The following is a 21,780-nucleotide window of genomic DNA, read 5'->3' on the forward strand; positions in this document are numbered from 1 at the left end:
TAATGTTTGTGTTTTGTTGTATTCTGTGCTGACAGGTCAAAGTAGATATAACAAGGTACTGGAAATAGTACTGTTGAAGGGATGTTTGTTTGTATGGTCTAACCATTTTGTCATGCTTTGAGTGTTAACTTTTCATTGACAGGTATTTGAATGTAATCAATATAGGAATTTGATTTAGTCTAAATAGGATTTCAGTTATATAAGGAGTTTAATTTCTGTTACAACAGAACAAGCCCCATGCTTGTTCGGTTCTAATTTGGTACAATATAGGTAGTTAAAAGAATGCTCCTGTGTCCAGGGGGGTCTATAATAGTTAATGGTAATAATATGAGTTCATTTTAGATAACTTCCTTAAGTATCACAGTTCAAATCCAATCCAAAAATGAGAATTATATTCTAGTTAGTAATACAAATGTTGTTTAATTGTTAGTTAAAATAGGCCTACATTAGGATAATAAGTGAGTGAGTTGGTATTGGAACCTGTATACACATGCACTAAATTGACTCATCTGCCTGGGGTGGCAGGTGTCCACAGGGGTCGCCTGTGTGTGCTTGTTTATATGGGTGGAACAGACCAAAGTACTGAACATTACCAAATACTAAAACAGGATGAAGTAACCCGTAGGCTTTAGGTTATCGAGTAATATATTGCAGAAAATGTTGAACTGATAGAGTCAGTATAATGTTACTATGTTAATAGTCACATATTGATACAGATTGAAACTCACCATGAGTATTACATGTTAGCTCTTAGTTTGTGTGCAACTTTCCGAATTGGGAGTCAGATGGATGGTTTCTGCAGGACCATTCATCTGTCCATTAATATTCCATGAAAGTTGCTCACTAACTAAGAAGGGGGGGAGAAGGGAATATTATTTCTTATTAAGTCGATATTGGAATCCACTTCCAAACAAATATTGATCTCTATACAGGTACAGGGATCAGCCTATCTAATGTTGGGGAACAAATTAAAAATAGTATAGTAATTAGCCTAGGAACAGTTCACTTGAATTTATTTTATCTGGGTGTGACAACAAACAGCTTCGGACTGATAGGGTCATTGTCTAACAGATTGATTTTGTTCATTTTGTTTTGAGTTTTGTGTCAACCTGACTGTGTTTTACCTTCTCATTATCCAGGGGGGAAGAGGGTGATTACCTACGAAGGGAGACCGTTTGGGGAATTTGAACGTTTTGGGATTTTTTGAGAAAAAATAAAAAAGTGAACATTTTTTTGGAAAAATAATTTTGGTCATTTATAAAATATGAATTATGTCTGGGGAATATTTAATTCCCCAGAAGGGGGGTCTGATGTATATTTTGATAGCTTATGCCTCTCAAACTATGTCATAATTGTACACATAACACTTTGGCTTATAGGAGGTCACATTGAGTCCCAATGAGTGAAGAGTTAAGCCTAGGGACACTTTGGGATGGTCAGCTTACAAACAGCTGTGAGTTCTTCCTGTCATATAGTACGGACAGTGACTTTTATCACTCAGGAGTCCTTTTACAAAAGGACCCCTGCTGTGGTGACTGATTGCTGACCCTGTGGTAACATGTTGACTGAGCCTTGGGGGTCAGCACACACACACACACACACACACACACACACACACACGCAGGAACAGGGTGACACCCACATGTTAAGAATGTATAAGACATGCAGGGGATCAGTAGAAGAGAGTGAGTGAGATACAGCGAGAGACAGAGAGAGAGAGACAAGGGGGGCCCTGCCTGAGATGCAGGCCTCAATATGCTATAACTGGAACGCTGATATCTGTAACCTGTCTGTAACTGATTGCTGACCAATAAACGGAAAGAAGGATTATGTGCCTGCTTGGATCTCCATATTCATTTCAACAGCAACTTAGTAAAATCTCCACAGAACCCTGAAGAAAAGATACATCATTAGCATATAGCTTTTAGCCTGTGTATGCGTCGGTACCAAGGCTTTTATTTTCGTTCACTACGGCTCAAAAGTGTGTCTGTGACATTGGAGCCCAATGCCCATCAAACAAAGCTTTGAATATTCTATTTATTTGGGTCAGGCCTATGAAATTCTGGATTACCCTTCAACAACTCGTGGGTATGTGCACTTCACATTTTCATTCTGTAACATTAGGATCAATCTGGGAACCGACCGGCAAAACTTTGTTTACACACACACACACACACACACAGTTATAATTGCAAGTATGTTGTAATGCAATGACATTCCAATTAGTCTGGGAATATTATCAGAATAATGTCAAATCTGGGAATACATTTCTTACCAATAATTGTGTTCACAGATGTGTTTTTAAAGATGTCTAGTCTACTAACACATCCCATATTGGTTTATATTCAACCACCCTAGGGGATTTTTTGACAGCTGATGAAAGTTGGGGTACCCTAACTAAGGATTGTAATGATTCTGAATCCATTGCAAGCATTTGATTTACACCAAAACCACTCCTTGGGCTAAAAAACAGGCATAGCCACTTCCAGGTCATCACACACTTTTATTTACATTTCCACAACATCAATGTGCGACCGTTTCTGACCGAGGCTATGTGATTGATTTTTTTCTTTTTCATTTGTGTTTCTTGTCATATGAAAGCAGGGAATCATAGCTTCAAATTGACATTGGTTGTTCAGTTTGACCCACCAGGTTTGGAGATATGGCTTATGGAGTAATGTCTTGCAGAAAACAGCGAATTGAGAAAACAGGCTTGAAAGGTTCACTTGGGTCAGGGGATCTTAGTATAATCTGAGGTGACAGAAGGAATTGACTGTAAAGAAACACATCTTTTTTGTTTTTTGATGTTTGTTTCTGAACAAATATCAAATATTGGTTCACTTTTCTAATATTCTAGCCCAAAAAAGAAATCAGGACCATTCTTCAATTTTCGGACCGAACCTTGGTATTTTGGCACAACATGATCAACAGTAGGAATTGAATAAAAAAAAACACCTTTTTCTGTTTTTTGATGTTTTTTGATAGGCCCAATATTCAATTTTCTAGCCCACAAAGAAATCATCATCATCATTGTCACTTAGGTCACATGGTCTTCAACTTCACAATAAAAGCTGTGGTCTAGTCAGCGGACAGGCAGACAGGCAGGTAGACAGGCACTGTTCCGGAATCTAATATTTTCACCTTTATTGCTGCTTAATTAATTGATTTGTTCAATCGTGCACAATTTAGGTATTTATCAGACCTAAGGCCCTGGAACGGCCTATAACGACTAAATGGTTACTACTAAGCAAAGTACTCGGACATATACTGTTTAATGCTAAAGCTTGAAACTGTTACTCCAGTGTTTAAATAATCCAAACCGGTGTCTTTTACATTATTTATTGGTCATTTCTTTACACATATAATTAACGCACACGTTGGTAGGACTATGATTACAAATGGATGGATTCAGTTTGCCTGTAGGCCTAAACTCTAGTTTATGAGAATAGCAAGACTCAAGCAAGACAGTAATAGTTGGTTAGACTGTGTCAGTCAGACTTTTGTCAGCTAGACTGTGGTCTAATGGTTTGTCAGGTAATTAAAACCTGTTTGGATGACAAAGAAACAGAGCAAATAGCACATTATGTTTACAGCTATTTAACTGATATTGTCAATGATATAATGTTAATACAGAAATAGTGGCGTCTCATACCTTTAGTCCATTTAGAAGTTAGATCGTGTGTTTACACGGCTCAATCTTGGTTGCAAAGGCCTAAGCCTTGGTCAGTTAACTAAGACTTCTGCCTCCGTTGGTGTTTTTACAGAAAGAGGCAGAAAATAGCCTTGTCCTGCCGTATAACCTCCTGAGAGGCGGACCTACCCAGGGGGTCGGTTTCAGGCTGGCTAATTTGGTAACTCATGGTGTTTGGTTAATTATGGGTGTGCGAGATGTATTCTCAGATATTGGGGAAGAAAATATATATAGACTATGGTGTCTAGGTGTGTTCCCTAAGAAGAGAGAATTACAGCAATTGGTGAGTTAAGGAGAGCCTAAGAGGTCGTAAATGCCAGGCTACTTCCTTGCTGGGGGGTTGGCTGTTGGCCCGCATTCCAGCTGTGAAGGGTCTAATAGTTTATGGGACCTCTCAGGGCAGTGTCAACTCACACAAATAGAACATGGAAAATGGGGGATGGAGTAACCAATCTTTAATTCCTCTTCAATTGTTTAAATGTGTTCTAATAACCTACCAATATATTGGGTTGGTAAAAAGGCTAAATGATAAATACCTGTAATAGTCTAAACAGTTTAGTTGGGCATTACAGGGACTGTAACAGGAGCTGGCCACAGCAGCCAGAGGTGCTGGCTGCTGGTCTGTGGGATCTGATTGGCTGAAAGTGTTAATATGGAGGTGGGATCAGTCAGAAGGCTGCATTGACTATTCTGTATGGCACAAAGTAATTTAGATTCACAAATACCATCGAACGTGATACATGTCTAGGCAGAGACCAGCGGTATGTATCTGCTATAAATGATATGCTATAATGTATTATGCGATATAATTGTACATTATTAATAATTGATGTAATATGATGTTTAGATGGTAACCAAATGTCATCTGTGTTCTTGTCTCCCCATCGTTGATCAATTACCATCTGATTAACGATAAGGTAGAATTAAAACCACATGATTACACTTAATGTACACTTAATTAATGTACCATTAATGTACTGAACTAAGTCTGAGAAACAACAATGACAAGCTAAGCTTACCATGATCTGGGAGTCTTAGAGTGTTCAAATGATAGCTAGAATTCCTACCGACAGAGTCAGGATAGAACTACAGACCAATAGGACCTGTAATCCAGATTCCGGGGTTACTGTATTCGTCTTGAGTTGGGGGGAAGTGTGAACAGAACGTGTGAATGTATGAATGTAAGTGTTTAATTATTATGAATTAATAAAAACCCTACAAAATGCACGTTTGAGTTCATTCAAATATAAGCTATCATTGGGAGCATTTAGTTCAACTGTGCGTGTTAGTCCTTTAACTCTGCCTAGTGCAAGGGCTGGTCGGAGCCTCGGCCCTACATCGCCAAATAACCGAACAGTTTTAATTCGCCGTGCGCATCAGCGCACAGTTTTAATTCGCTGTGCACTAAAGTGCACAGGTAATAGCCTATAATCTAGGCATATTACAGTTTTAATTCGCTGTGCACTAAAGTGCACAGGTAATAGCCTATAATCTAGGCATATTACAGTTTTAAATCGTTGTGCACTAAAGTGCACAGGTTTAAATCATAGATTTAAGAGTTTTGTACCGTGCGCTGGGATCAGCGCACAGTTTTAATTCGTTGCGGGGGGTTTAAAGCGTAATATAGCCTATAATCTAGGCATATTGCAGTTTTAAATCGGCTGTAACCGTAATATAGCCTATAATCTAGGCATATTACAGTTTTAAATCGTTGTGCACTAAAGTGCACACGCTTTGAGGGGTAATATAGTCTATAATCTAGACATATTACAGTTTTAATTCGCTGCGAGCAGCGAAGTGTAATATAGCCTATAATCTAGGCATATTACCAATTTTAATATAGTCTATAATCTAGACATATTACAGTTTTAAATCATAGAGCGTCACTGACGTGACGTGACTTAAAACAAGTTTGTACCGTGCGCATCGGCGCACAGTTTAAATCGTGGCCGGGCGGTTTGACTAGTAATAGCCTATAATCTAGACATATTGCTAGTGTAAATCGCTGCGTGCAGCGACAAGATCTGTACCGTGCGCATCAGCGCACGGCTTAGATCACGGCCGGGCGGTTTGGAAGCATAATATAGCCTAAACTGAGATCGTTTGGACATATTATGGTTTCAATCGCTACCGCGTTTAAAGAACTTTAAATTAGTGGTCACTAAAGTGACCGCAATTTAAAGGCAGTCGTACTGTGCATTGGGATCAGTGCATAGTAATTCGCCGCCGAGCGAAAGTTAATTCGCCGCCGAGCGAACTGTTAAAACATAGAGCCACTAAAGTGCCTAGTTTGAACAGAAAGTGCCGTGCGCTGGGATCAGCGTGCAGCTGTACACGCGCCCGGGCATATTTAAGATATAATATAGTCTGAACCGAAACCGTTTGACATATTACAGTTTAAATTGCTACCGCGTTGTAAAGGGCTTTAAATAGCAGTCCCTAAAGGGATCTGCAATTTAAAGTTGTTGTAATTCAGAATATAGTTCAACTGAGACGGTTTGACTTTATTCAGTTGCCGTGCTGTTAAATTAACAGCGTAGATCGGTGTATAGTCACTAAAGTGACCACAATATAACAAAGATAAATTACTGTGTGTTGGGACCAGCACACAGAGTTGAATCGTGCCACACTGATAACCACAGGATTAAATCAGACAGAATTGGGGCCGAAAGACGGCACCCCGTTTGATTGTGGTTTTTCTGGTGTGACGTTATTCAACTGAACTTCAAGCCGTGCGTTGATGGCAGCGCACGTGAATGCGAGGCCGCAGTCGTTAGCATCCACAGGATTAAATCAAACTATAAATGCTGCCGTCACGGCATGCCGTTTTGATTTGTGCTACTAACTGAGCGGCACCGTTAAACTGTTTTCATGTGGGTATGGGTCCATGTGTTTAACAATAGTTTGGGAGTCATGGTTCGATAGGGCAAAGTTCTAATCGACGGTCAGTTTAGGAAACTGATTATTTAAGACTATTTGTAACCAAACATAAAGTTTAATTGAGACCGGATAAGACGCCGGTCGTTTAAACCAAAAGAGGTAATTACTGTCATGCGGTATAATCTACCAAAGTAGTAATTAATAGCGGTGATAAATGTTTAGAACAAAATAGGGTTCTAAACTCAGCATTAAAGGCGATGTAATAATCTTACCAGTCAATAATGTTTAACGCTGAAAGCGCGCTTTGAAGTGCGCATAAAGGAAGGGCGTGTCTATAATAACTGTTGCGTGACGCATCTAGCAAAACCGGTAATCCAGGTTTAACGGAAGGCTATAGAGTTTGACCGCCCACGGCCAATATAAATCTATATACTTATATTATATATAATCTATATAATATAAAAAGGTTATAGTATAAAAAGGTTTATTTGGTGAAGGTAGTAACAAGGAAGTATGGGCTTCTCTGAGTACCAGGTCAGAGTCCGCTAATTAAAGCTGGCCAAAAAACTAACCATTTACTTGAGTGAATGAATGATTTGTGAAGTCAACTAAACCACTAACCCAGTCCAATTAGTTCCTGTACTGTTGTTAAGGGGAGGGACAGAGGGGGTGGAAAAATGGCTTCTTTAAAGATACAGAGCTCACAGGCTCAAGCTATGTTTGATAGCACAACCTATAGGGTGGATCTTTGTATGGACAGGGGTTCATCCAGCGAGATAACTGAAAGTTTTGCTGAGCTGGACAGGGTGATGGACGCTGTAATAGACGCGTCGGTAGATTACGGGATGATCCTTCAGGAACAAAACGAAGATAGACTCGCACACATAGAAAATGAATTACTGAATTTATATGTTAAACAGTACAACAGTGAAAGATACCGTTTAATCAGGGCTGCTATCTGTCAGGAGAATGACAGGGTAGCCAGAGGTGTCGTCACAGCAGGGTGCCACCAAATAGGCCTCTGTGAGTTTCCTGCAGAGAGCAGGAACATAGGAGCCCCAGAGAAGAGGGGCATCCAGCCCGCAGACGCAGCACCAGACGTCACGAGACGTGACATCACGGACCCTTTCGCCAGCGCAGAGACGGGCGGAGCGGAGACGGTGCCAGCGGGGACCGGGACAGCCCCAGAGGGGCGAAGAGACAGGGCTACCAGTCATCCGGGCTGGGAGCAGATAGAGCCTGTCACAACGGAGGCACAGCCTGTTGCTTCCTGCAGTAACCATGCAGGGGGCCCAGAGCCCTCTACCGTGGGCAACGAACCCACGACAGGACAAGCCCTCAGTCAGTACCGTAGCAGGCCAAGAGCGGCTGCGGGCAGAGCTGAGGGAAGCCAACGAGCGGCAGACGTCGCACCTGTGAACCACGCAGTTCCGCAGCCTTCAACAGAGGAGGAATCGCCGAACATCGACGTTGGACAAGCAGAACCGACAGCAGAGGCAGAGCTGTCAACGGGAGCGGAACAGGTGAGCGGCCTTCCGGAGGAGGAACTGGAGGCTGCCTACGCCTCACCGTTCATCAGCAGAGCCATGCCCACAAACGGCGTGGGCAAGGCCGACGAGTCATCAAATCTTCTCACCACAGAAACGCCGAGCGTGATTTGTGGCATTACTGGTGCCAGTCCACGCGTTCAAGAGGCGGTGGGGGAGGTGCATGACACACACGCCAAGCACCCTGGGGTGACTTTCGTGAGGGGTCACCCGAAGATTGCCCCCGTGAAGGGTGGCAAACCAGGAATGGCAAAGTCCAGTCTGGTACAGAAAACCGCAGTGTCGACACATTTGTTGTGTCGAGTGTGTAAAGCGGCTGAAAAGAAGGCCACAATAGCTCCTGTCCTTTTAGATCCTAGAAAAGGAAAAAGATGGGAGTGGGTGAGCGCTTTCATGCCAGCGAGATCAGAACTGGGTCAGAAAGAGTAGCATGTGAAATGCTTCCCTACCCATTTGTTTTTCCTACAGCAGGGAACAATTGGGGCTTCAGTGACAACAAGAAGTCACACGGCACACACACACACACACACACGCACGCGCACGCACACACACACTCACACACGAGATGTGTGTCTATCTGTGCATATTAAATGTGATGATGTATGTGGGTTCATTATATCTGTACTAGACAACGAGTAGCAGATAAGTGGATTTAATTTGTGCCAATTAAGTCCTTATGGACAAAGGTAAAAAAGAATGCTGGTAAAATGATTAAGTTTCCTTCGATTGGGAGGGGGGAACATTGTCTCTCAAAGTGCGAGTGGGTTTTGTGCGTGAACGCGTGGGCGCGCGCGCACAAACTATCACACACACAGGCACAAAGACTGCATGTGTGAAAGACACATAATGTGGTTAAAATGTTGCAAGGGTTTGCAATTTTCAATTGGGTTGCTTTTGGTAAAAGTCAAAGTAAAAAATCCAAAAAGTCAAATGATACCAAGTTGTTGAGATGCAAAATCGGTTATTTTGTTAAAATCACAATTTGAGGTTCCTAACACAACCAGGGGTAATAAACTGCTTGTTTGAACATGTGTTTACCAACTGGGCCCCATTCTGCAACCAAAAGAGTCGTTTCAGGTGGGGGGAGCGCAGGAAGAATGTTTCTTAAGATAAGGAACCAGTCTTGTGTGGAAAATAAACGGTCTTCTTCCTTAAACAAGGGGGTTGTTTAGATAAGTCTGAAGCTTTGTCCGGGCAAACAGCCATAAGATTAAACGGACAGAGGTGACCAAAAGTTCATGTCAGTTAGGTAACCCCTAACTGACATGACAGAAACAGCAACTCTCCTACAAAGTGGAGATGCACTGTATCACATTATTACTACAAGTATACATAAGTTTGATTAGCTGTAACTGAATTTAATACTTAAGGGTGCGTTGGGATAATTACAAAAATGTCCACGATATCGACGCATGTAAACCTTTTATTATTTTCATTGTTTATTGATTTATGCAGTTAATGGGTTGTGTTTATTTTAATGTGTTTTTCAAAGTTGTATAATGTTATAACAGTATGTTGGATCCAGTATTATTTAACAGGTTCCGAAATTACTAAAAATGGCATACGCCCAAATATCAAAAAATAATATTTCCGAAAAAAATTAATATCAAAAATAATCTTTCAGTTTATGGAAAATGAATAACCATATCAATTTTCATAACTGAAACGTGAGGGGTGTTTGGTTAATTATGGGTGTGCGAGATGTATTCTCAGATATTGGGGAAGAAAATATATATAGACTATGGTGTCTAGGTGTGTTCCCTAAGAAGAGAGAATTACAGCAATTGGTGAGTTAAGGAGAGCCTAAGAGGTCGTAAATGCCAGGCTACTTCCTTGCTGGGGGGTTGGCTGTTGGCCCGCATTCCAGCTGTGAAGGGTCTAATAGTTTATGGGACCTCTCAGGGCAGTGTCAACTCACACAAATAGAACATGGAAAATGGGGGATGGAGTAACCAATCTTTAATTCCTCTTCAATTGTTTAAATGTGTTCTAATAACCTACCAATATATTGGGTTGGTAAAAAGGCTAAATGATAAATACCTGTAATAGTCTAAACAGTTTAGTTGGGCATTACAGGGACTGTAACAGGAGCTGGCCACAGCAGCCAGAGGTGCTGGCTGCTGGTCTGTGGGATCTGATTGGCTGAAAGTGTTAATATGGAGGTGGGATCAGTCAGAAGGCTGCATTGACTATTCTGTATGGCACAAAGTAATTTAGATTCACAAATACCATCGAACGTGATACATGTCTAGGCAGAGACCAGCGGTATGTATCTGCTATAAATGATATGCTATAATGTATTATGCGATATAATTGTACATTATTAATAATTGATGTAATATGATGTTTAGATGGTAACCAAATGTCATCTGTGTTCTTGTCTCCCCATCGTTGATCAATTACCATCTGATTAACGATAAGGTAGAATTAAAACCACATGATTACACTTAATGTACACTTAATTAATGTACCATTAATGTACTGAACTAAGTCTGAGAAACAACAATGACAAGCTAAGCTTACCATGATCTGGGAGTCTTAGAGTGTTCAAATGATAGCTAGAATTCCTACCGACAGAGTCAGGATAGAACTACAGACCAATAGGACCTGTAATCCAGATTCCGGGGTTACTGTATTCGTCTTGAGTTGGGGGGAAGTGTGAACAGAACGTGTGAATGTATGAATGTAAGTGTTTAATTATTATGAATTAATAAAAACCCTACAAAATGCACGTTTGAGTTCATTCAAATATAAGCTATCATTGGGAGCATTTAGTTCAACTGTGCGTGTTAGTCCTTTAACTCTGCCTAGTGCAAGGGCTGGTCGGAGCCTCGGCCCTACATCGCCAAATAACCGAACACATGGCTTCATAGGGTGCCATGGCTAATCTGATGCATGCAACTTATAGCAAAAGGCATCAAATGGTATGAATAACTCCACAGGCACAGACAGACAGACAGACAGACAGACAGACAGACAGACAGACAGACAGACAGACAGACGCTTAGAACATTGACATACAGTTTTATACCTCAATGCCATACACTAGGCTATAATAATAATAAAATATATATATATATATATTTATTTTTTCCAGATTTTTTTGCGGCTTTCGCCTTATCTAACTATAAATGCACCACGTGTGTACGTGTGTGTGTGTATGTGTGTGTGTGTGTGTGTGTGTGTGTGTGTGTGTGTGTGTGTGTGTGTGTGTGTGTGTGTGTGTGTGTGTGTGTGCCTGCCTGCCTGCGTGCGTGCGTGCGTGCGTGCGTGCGTGCGTGCGTGCGTGCGTGCGTGCGTGCGTGCGTGCGTACGTAACTCGACAACCCTTTGCCCCACCAACTTCCATCCATGAGTCAGTCAACTCCATCCATGAGTCAGTGGCATGCACCGTTGTCCAGAAACACCACAAAAGGCTCTGGTCATGCTCTGCCAGTGGACCTAATGAGGCCAAGTCCCCTAACCTGTGTAATTTCCAGCCTCTGCCTCAACCAATTGATTGCCATGGCAACCCCACACCTGCCAATTGATTACTTAACCAGTTTGCACTCTTCAAATGAACCCTTACGGATCAATTTGGTTCCATTTATACTCTCTCAAGTTAAATCAACACTCTGGGTGCTATCATTCAGTTTATTTTATAACACAAGGCGAAAATGACATGGGTCAATATATGAAGAATTGACCCTGACTCATTGACCCTAAGCTCATATGTATCTTAGACCAGTCTTAGGCAGCAGATATGGGAATGACACGTTTATTATTATTATTACTTTTATTATTTTTATTATTATAGCGACCGTAGGTCGCAGTTTATACTATGAAAACCTGCATCTCGCGTCCGTCATGCCTCAAGACATGCTCCATGCATATATGGCCAGTACAGAATTAATTCCATATTTATGCTGACCTCATCAAACCCTTAGATCTCCATATATGGACCTGACCTGTTCTGACATTCCATATGTTGATCTGACCTCATCAAACTCGCTCCATATATGGCACGTGTCATGGAGAAGACTGGATCACCTAGATCTGCATATATGGACCCGGCCAGTAACCTGACCTCATAGACACCACCATAGATTTATAGTTGAACTCCTGCTTTTTAACTGTGCAGTATAGAAGCTCTTTGCCCTTCTCACCCTCACCACCAGTCTTACTGGTAATTATTATTATTGGCTGGTAATCCAGTCTGGCAGTGTGCCGCGGGTTCGACTCCCGATCCCGACGGCCTTTACTGCATGATCACCCCATTTCCTGTCAGCCTACTGGCTATACCTATCCCTCTATTAAAAAATCACACCCGTGTAAAGTGAGGGGCACTAATATATTAAAGTCTAACTCATGTTGATTAGGTGATGTAATGGTGATGACGTAAAACAGTGCAAACACAAACATTAAACGCCATTAACAATAAAGAGACAATATGACGTAATGAGGCACATTATGACGTAAATGTTCCCTTCATTGTCAATGGCGTTTACAAAACAAACATTAAATTGTCGATCAGATTATACTAAGATCCCGGCAAACGGGTCGATACAATCAGAAATTGGAGCATTGTCCTGATATTTTGTATGTGCTAGAAAATTGGAAAAATGAACCAATATTTGATGTTTGTTCAGAAACAAATGTCAGTTTTTTTTTAAATTCAATTCCTACAGTTGATCAGGTTATGCCAAAATACCAAGGTTCGGTCCGAAAATTGAAGCATGGTCCAGATTTCTTTTGTGGGCTAGAATATTAGAAAAGTGAACCAATATTTGATATTTGTTCAGAAACAAACATCAAAAAACAGAAAAAACGTGTTTCTTTAAAGTCAATTCCTTCTGTCAGATAAGATTATACTAAGATCCCCTGACCGTATCGACCCGTTTTGCCGGGATCTTAGTATAATCTGACCGACAATAGGAATTTAGTGGACGGTCAGGGGATTTTGGTATAATCTTATCTGACAGAAGGAATTGACTGTAAAGAAACAAGTTTTTGCTGTTTTTTGATGTTTGTTTCTGAACAAATATCAAATATTGGTTCACTTTTTTAATATTCTAGCCCACAAAAGAAATCAGGACCATGCTTAAATTTTCGGACCGAACCTTGGTATTTTGGCATAACCTGATCAACAGTAGGAATTGGATTTGAAAAAAACAATTTTGTTCTGTTTTTTTTATGTTTGTTTCTGATCAAATATTAAATATTGGTTCATTTTTCCAATTTTCTAGCACATACACAAGATCAGGACAATGCTTCAATTTCTGATTGTATCGACACCTTTTGCCGGGATCTTAGTATAATCTGATCGACAATAGGAATTGAGTGGACCACAAGTGTTCTCTGTTTTCTGATGTTTATTTCAGAACAAACATCAAACATTGGGTCATTTTCCCAATTTTCTAACCAACAAAAAAAATCAGGAAAATGTCATTCGTATTTTACCATTATTTGATTTTGAACTGACAATGGTAAGAACTTTAAAAAAAAATCTATTTCCTAAATTTTCACCCCAGTACAAAAAAGCAAAAAATAGGCCCAATATTCAATTTTCTAGCCCACAAACAAACCATCATCATCATTGTCACTTAGGTCACATGGTCTTCAACTTCACAATAAAAGCTGTGGTCTAGTCAACGGACAGGCAGGCAGGCAGGCAGGCAGGCAGGCAGGCAGACAGACAGACAGACAGACAGACAGACAGACAGACAGACAGACAGACACTTAGAACATTGACATACAGTTTTATACCTCAATGCCATACACTAGGCTATAATAATATTATATATATATATATATATTTTTTTTTAAAATTTGTATCTAACTATAAATGCACCACGTGTGTGTGTGTGTGTGTGTGTGTGTGTGTGTGTGTGTGTGTGTGTGTGTGTGTGTGTGTGTGTGTGTGTGTGTGTGTGTGTGTGTGTGCGCGTGCGCGCGTGCGTGCGTGCGTGCGTAACTCGACAACCCTTTGCCCCACCGACTTCAAATTTGACACAAGCGTACCACAACAGGGAGTGCAGTGACCAGCCTTGAGTCGGTGGCATGCACCGTTGTCCAGAAACACCACAAAAGGCTCTGCCAGTGGACCTAATGAGGCCAAGTCCCCTAACCTGTGTAATTTCCAGCCTCTGCCTCAACCAATTGATTGCCATGGCAACCCCACACCTGCCAATTGATTAATTAACCAGTCCACTTTCCACAGTCAGTTTGCACTCTTCAGACACAGGCAGACAGACAGATACAGAGAGCTCCATGTGAGAAATCGGTGCTATGACAACGGGTATTATTAGGTACCCAAGTTACATCGTTCCCAAGTAGGCCGGTGACCAGCGGGCACGTACAGGCAGAGATGAAATGTTTTTATAATCGTCATGGGGGCGGTACAAACGGGACGAACCGACTAGGCGAATATACTGTAGGTCTACATATTCAGATCTAATTCATCATGGGGGCTCGAGCCCCGCCGCCCCCACGGAGTCTACGTCACTGCGTACAGGTCTAGTTTTTTTAGGGGCGCTAGCCCCTCCTATACACAGGTTTAATGTTTGGGAAATTTTACGCCATAATGTGCCTCATTACGTCATATTGTCTCTTTATTGTTAATGGCGTTTAATGTTTGTGTTGTTTGTTTTACATCACCATTACATCACCTAATCAACATGAGTTAGACTTTAATATATTAGCCCCCCTCACTTTACACGGGTGTGATTTTTTAATAGAGGGATAGGTATATAGGCAGTAGGCTGACAGGAATGGGGAGAGATGGGGGGGGGTGATCATGCAGTAAAGGCCGTCGGGATCGGGAGTCGAACCCGCGGCACACTGCCAGACTGGATTACCAGCCAATAATAATAATTACCAGTAAGACGCCCTGAGGGTGAGAAGGGCAAAGAGCTTCTATACTGCACAGTTAAAAAGCAGGAGCTCAACTATTAATCTATGGTGGTGTCCATGAGGTCAGGTTACTGACCGGGTCCATGCAGATCTAGGTGATCCAGTCTTCTCCATGACACGCGCCATATATGGAGCATGTATTGAGTGTACAGGGTTTGATGAGGTCAGATCAACATATGGAATGTCAGAACAGGTCAGGTCCATATATGGAGATCTAAAGGTTTGATGAGGTCAGCACAAATATGGAATGAATTCTGCACTGGCCATAATTATATGGAGTGTGTCTTGAGGCACGACGGACGCGAGATGCAGGTTTTCACAGTATAAACTGCAACCTACGGTCGCTATAATAATAAAAATAATAAAAATAATAATAATAATAAATAATGATTATTAGTGTGGTTGCTGTAGGAAACCTTGTTTTTTCCCGTTTTTTGTCACATATACCCTACATCTAGAGTAAACTCTTTTCTGTAAACTTTTATTTTGAGTTAGAAAATGTGATATCAGATTCCTTGCACCAAACAGATGCATGGTCACTGGTGAGAGGGATATGTCATTCCCATATCTGCAGCCTGCTTGGACACCTGCTTGGATGAGAGGGTGGAGGAGGGACCTTGAACTGACCTTTAGCATATGCCTAAGACTGGTCTCAGATACATATGAGCTTAGGGGTCAATGAGTATTTCTTCATATATTGACCCATGTCATTTTCGCCTTGTGTTATAAAATAAACTGAATGATAGCACCCAGAGTGTGAGAGAGAGTATAAATGGAACCAAATTGATCCGTAAGGGTTCATTTGAAGAGTGCAAACTGGATAAGTAATCAATTGGCAGGTGTGGGGTTGCCATGGCAATCAATTGGTTGACCCAAAGGCTGGAAATTGCACAGGTTAGGGGACTTGGCCTCATTAGGTCCACTGGCAGAGCCTGACCAGAGCCTTTTGTGGTGTTTCTGGACAACGGTGCATGCCACCGACTCAAGGCTGGTCACTGCACTCCCTGTTGTTGTACGCTTGTGTCAAATTTGAAGTCGGTGGGGCAAAGGGTTGTCGAGTTACGCACGCACGCACGCACGCACGCACGCACGCACGCACGCACACACGCACACACGCACACACACACACACACACACACACACACACACACACACACACACACACGTGGTGCATTTATAGTTAGATACAAAAAAAATATATATATATATATATATATATATATATATATAATTATAGCCTAGTGTATGGCATTGAGGTATAAAACTGTATGTCAATGTTCTAAGTGTCTGTCTGTCTGTCTGTCTGTCTGTCTGTCTGTCTGTAGGTGCGTTTCCATCAAGCCGTTTTTTTGCGCATTAAGGCTCTTGCGCAAAATCTCCTGGATGGAAACACATCAACATGCGAATAAGTCTCCATTTTTCGCAAAACCCTTTTTCGCTAGAAGGTGGCGGATTTTGAGGCTATATCGAAAAAGTGAAATGCGCAACTGGAGCATGGAAACACTAGCGGAAAATGAACTCGCATGATATCGCTTTCTGATTGGCTACAACGTCTGTCATTCAATACATGCATCGCCTGCATCAAATCAGCCAATCAGGGTCACACATTAAAGCCCAGGTTCCGCCTTTCCATTGTATGCGAAGACCTTAGAGTATTATACGCTAAGGCAAGACAGAGCGGGGGAGATTTAAAAATGGCATCAGCGAAAAACACAAATACTAATACCAGACATACGTGGAAAGACAAGGAGACTGAATATTTTCTAAACTTGGTGCATGAGGCAAACATAAATGCGATTCTGGACGGAAAGCAAACAAGGAATGCAGCTTTGTACCAACAGCTCGAAAAGGATATGTTGGCTAAAGGATACAACAAGCCGTGGGGAATTATTCGTACTAAATGGAAGAGTTTAAAGCAGCTATACATGGCGGAAAAACGGCGGCTGTCAACCAGTGGTGCGGGGGGTAAAGGTAAAGGGAAAATGAAATTCTACGAAAAAATGGACGAAATACTGGGCCAAAGACCTATCGTCACGTCCATCAGCACTTCAATAAACAGCTCAGGTTGGTTGGTCTTAAATACATATGATGTTACTTTTTACTTTAAGTGTGCGAATAAATAAAACAACTGTATTCATTGTATAATATCATTCTGAAAGGTACTGGTAGCCCTGGTGGTGGTGTATCGACCGTGGACATTGGAGAGGAGGAGGCTGACGGAGAGTGTGACGGTAATGTATTATTTTACTGAATATAAAGCATGACAGCTAGGGTAATACGTGGGCCGGAGTGTTAACTTGTCTTATGAAGTGCTTCTAAGTGTTCCAGTGTGTTTGGTCAACATATTCCGTGCTGTTCACTCGCGTTGCAACTTGCATAGTGTTTTCCTTTTATTTTAGACGATGGGTTCTCAGATTGCAACGTTCAAGACTCGACAGTCGACATGCATTCTAGACTGCCTAGGATCAGTTCACTTTACAGGTTGCAGATCCGGTTGAGACCGGATACGGTCGGAAACGGCCTTTTACGTGTCTATTTGTGTCCGCAAATGACCGGATACAGTAGGCGGGCTCTACACAAGATTGGATCACTGAGCCGTAAATAGCCAATAGCCAGAAAATTATGGTGTCTAATCTACTGTAAAGTACACATTATTTGGACATGCATGGTACATCATTATCAGACCTACATGTATCATTCCAACTTGTTTGATTAGATACAGGTTTTGTATAGCTAGTTTATTATATTGTATTATATTATTTATATATCTAATCATTTTGCAACGCGAGTGAACATAAATGGAATGTTGACCAAACACACTGGAACACTTATAAGCATGTTATAAGGTGTGTGTGTGTGTGTGTGTGTGTGTGTGTGTGTGTGTGTGTGTGTGTGTGTGTGTGTGTGTGTGTGTGTGTGTGTGTGTGAGTGAGAAATATTGGACCATATCAAATGATCTAATCATTCACATTTCTTTTGCTCCCTTTTATTTTACAAATAGCTGTAGAGGGACAGGATCAACCAGACACCCCTAATGCAAGTGGAGCCAGCGGGGGTACCAGCACATCCCGGAGCTACTGGAGACGGTCCTCTGCAAAGAGGTCATCTGATGGCACAAACGCCATGTGGGAAACTTTTTTTAAAAATCAGCAGGAGCAGGCAGAGAAGGAAACAGAGACCTTGCAGTCCATTTCGCAGGTTTTACAACAGTCTATGCAGTCATTTGAGAGATGCACTCAAGCTGTTGAGTTTATGGCAGGAATGAACCAGCAGGGCGGTCCCATGAACACATCCTTTCCTCCTCATCCCAGTTACCAGCCATCTACACAGCATCCATTCCATCAACACCCACATCCATCCAATTCCACACAGCATTCATTTGACCAAAACATAAAGGCATCTCCACAGCAGTCCATTCACAAACTTCCACAGTCACACCAGTCCTTTCTGCAGCTCCTACAACACACACCTATACCAACACAACACACACCTACACCAACACAACACAACACACACCATACACATACTACCACGCACCCACAGACACCGTTCAGTACCTATTACCACCTGGATTGATAAGATTTGAATATTATTAGATTATAAAAAGAAAGAAAAATGGCACCTCGTTGTGACCGCTCTGCACTTTTTTTTTTAAGCTTTTATTTTTATTTGCAGAATCTGGGCTGTTACTATGTTGTACGCTCCGGGGTGGTAAAGTTACAATTGTCACACTCTGATTATAGTGGTTCTGTCTGCCAAATTAAAGTATGAATGTCAGGATGAATTCCTCTTTCGTGTGTGTTATTTTTCCTTTACAGAGTAGTAATGAGGCAAAATACAGACTTTGTGCAAAGATCTGAGTGTGCGGAGCGCACACTCAGATCTGTGCACAAAGTATGTATTTTGCAAGTTTTCAGTCTACTGACCACCTTCAGGCATCAGTAGACCGAAAGCTTGCAAAATAAATTTGCTAGCTTGTTCCCATGGTTTGCGGTACTCTTTGGCTAACATTATTGACCATAGGTGCTCTTCCAGCTGTGCAAAATAAGTGCATATGTAAGTACAATACAAGGACAGAAAATTGGGCCATTTTTAATTGGAGAACATAAAACATATATTCAATTTATAAAAAAAACTGCATGGACAGGACATTCAATATGAATACGCATAACATTGAGTTGATGTGCAACAGTAATTACAGCATTCAAGTTATTCCTAAAATATGCCTCTTATTGGGAAAGCCTTCATGCTAGAAATATATTTGTAAACTCAATGCCCTGACAGACACTTGTGGGGATTTTCATCTTCACACCCAAATTGTTTTTGTTTAGTTATTTATCCGCTTCTCAAATTATTAATTCGCTAAACCCATTCAGGACTGGTTCCGATTCTAAAAAAAAAAAAGTATGTTTTTCAGTGGTTCTCAAAATTTGTCATGTCAAGGGCCCCAAAAACTATATTGGCCGCGCTACGAGCTTGCCATTTTTCAAACTTATTTTTCAGACTTATAGCATGTCATGTAGATGGCACAATAATTGCATTGTGTCATAGCACATCATAGTACATATGTATAGCATAGTATATGTATAGTTTATATAGATATGTTCTAGTTATGTTCTTAGCTTACGCATGTTTCATGATAAATGCACTTTATAGATGTGATGTATTCCCATACTTTTGTTCTTGCCTAATGTAAATCGCTCTGGATTAAGAGCGTCTGCTAAATGCCTAAATTGTTCAAAAGCATTATAGCTTAAAACACAAAGGGGTTCCTGTCCTGAATGGGTTAAACCACTGGATTAATCTTGATGAACCCTGATATGCAAATGTTCAAGTGCATTTCTGACACCGTCTGCTACGTCATCTGGTTGGCCCTGACAAGGTTGGCGAGGTGGCTGCTCAAGTTCATCGGTGGGCCTATTGGCAGCGGAGAGTGGTACTGGCATTTGCTTTTCCTTCGCACACAAGTTATGTAGAACACAACATGCTGCCACTACTGTTGGCATGAAGGAGTGGTGGATGTCAGAACGTTTGGAAAGGACTCTCCATTTTGACTTCAGGCAACCGAAAGCATGTTCAACCTTCACACGTATTCTGCTCAGGTGCTCATTGAAGAGAAGCTCATCTTCTGAGAGGTTAGAACCAGAGAATCCCTTCATCAGCCATGGGAGCAATGGATAGGCAGGGTCCCCAGCAATGAGAAGAGGCACCTGGACTCCTCCGATGTCTTTAGGGGCTTGTGGATGTCTCTCAGGAAATCTGCATAGCAGTGTACAATAAAGCAGAGACAAAATACCAGAAATATTAGTTGTCAATACATAGGAAATCGATTTTAGGCAACATACTTTATTAGAGAAGTTGATAGTAAATTAGGCTATAATTTATTTTTGCTAGCTTGAGCTATTTCTTGAAGGTGGTATGTGTAGTCAGATTTTTGACAGCTTTTTTTCTGAATTTAGCCCAAGGAGTGTTTTTCGTGCAAAACTAATGCATGGAATGGGTTCAGAATCACAAAAAAACCCTAGTTTACACATACTATATATATATATATACACACACACATACTATATGGCAGCGGTGGCCGAACGGATAGCGGCGCGGTCTAGATACCGGAAGATTCCCAGTTCGAATCAGCCGTCCGACACGTTAAAATTACCACCGCTGAAATGCCCTTGAACAAGGCATCAACCACTACGATGAAATGTGTTCTATGAGCAGGGCCTGGCTGGAAACAAGTTCTTGAGCTTAGCCCAGATACCCTGGGTAAATATAGATTTCATTTCATTTCATTTCATTTCATATATTTATATCTGTAGTCAAATGTACAAGAATCGTTATAGCTCACCTGAACAGATTGGACGTGCAGAACACTGCTGCATCGTGCGCGACACCAGGTGAACCCACATACAGATCACGGATGAGACCCTTGTTGTCCACAAGAGCCTGGAGGATAATAGAAGGCCATCCCTTCCGATTCACATAGTCCGTGTACCCATCTGCTGGGGGTAGTATTGGGACGTGTGTCCCGTCGAGTGCCGCATACACTTGTGGTACATAATGCTGAGAGTAATTCAATTCTGCAATTGCTTGCGCCTCCCTCGCATCTGGCAATTTCACGTACTCTCGCATCATCTCTGACTTTATGGCTCGGCAGGTTGCATAAACACAACGATGGACTGTGGCTTTGCTAACACCAAATGCTTGAGCAACTAGCCTGTATTCGGCACAACTGGCAAGTTTGTATATAGCGATAGCTATCCTCTTCTCAGTTGGCACAGGCGGACGATGGCATACCGTTTGTGGTCCAACGAATGGCCCTATGATGTCACAAACCTTCTGGAATGTCTCTTTTGACATCCTGAAGTCCTCCATCCAGAGCTGTGGTGTGAAATGTCTTTGCACTGTGACTTCCCAATAATGTTTAGAGCGCACACGTTCCCACATGTATGGAGAAGCCCGTGGTGGCCTTGGTGGTGCGACAGTCATTAAACCTGCAAATGCCTGTTGAAATTGCCTCCGTCGTCTCTGAATGGCTTTTAAAAGGCAGATGTACGCAGATATAGTGGTTATGATAACTCTCCCAAAAGCACATATCTGCATTATCAGTTGTAATGTTCTATTTCGCGCGACGTCCATAGTCTCCATCTCCAATCCATACCAGTTGTTGTTTCATGTGTCGTCGTGGCTATGTGTGTTGTTGTTGTGTCGGTTGTGTCGCTGTTCTGGTGACATCACATGTCGTGGCCATGTGTGTTGTTGTTATTGTGTCGG

General features: G+C 41.6%; 1 protein-coding gene across 1 annotated transcript; it reads right to left on the bottom strand.

Moving 5' to 3' along the window:
* Positions 1–19,808: 19,808 nt before the first annotated feature.
* Positions 19,809–21,495, bottom strand: LOC306931785 (uncharacterized protein; the record flags this gene model as incomplete). Its single annotated transcript, XM_079532415.1, has 2 exons — positions 19,809–20,268; positions 20,855–21,495. 2 exons carry the CDS (start codon positions 21,493–21,495, stop codon positions 19,809–19,811), a joined length of 1,101 nt encoding a protein of 366 aa, XP_079388541.1.
* Between the last annotated feature and the right edge of the window lie 285 nt (positions 21,496–21,780).

Source organism: Electrona antarctica (assembly GCF_951216825.1).
Source record: "Electrona antarctica genome assembly, contig: SUPER_10_unloc_2, whole genome shotgun sequence".
Lineage (NCBI taxonomy): Eukaryota > Metazoa > Chordata > Actinopteri > Myctophiformes > Myctophidae > Electrona > Electrona antarctica.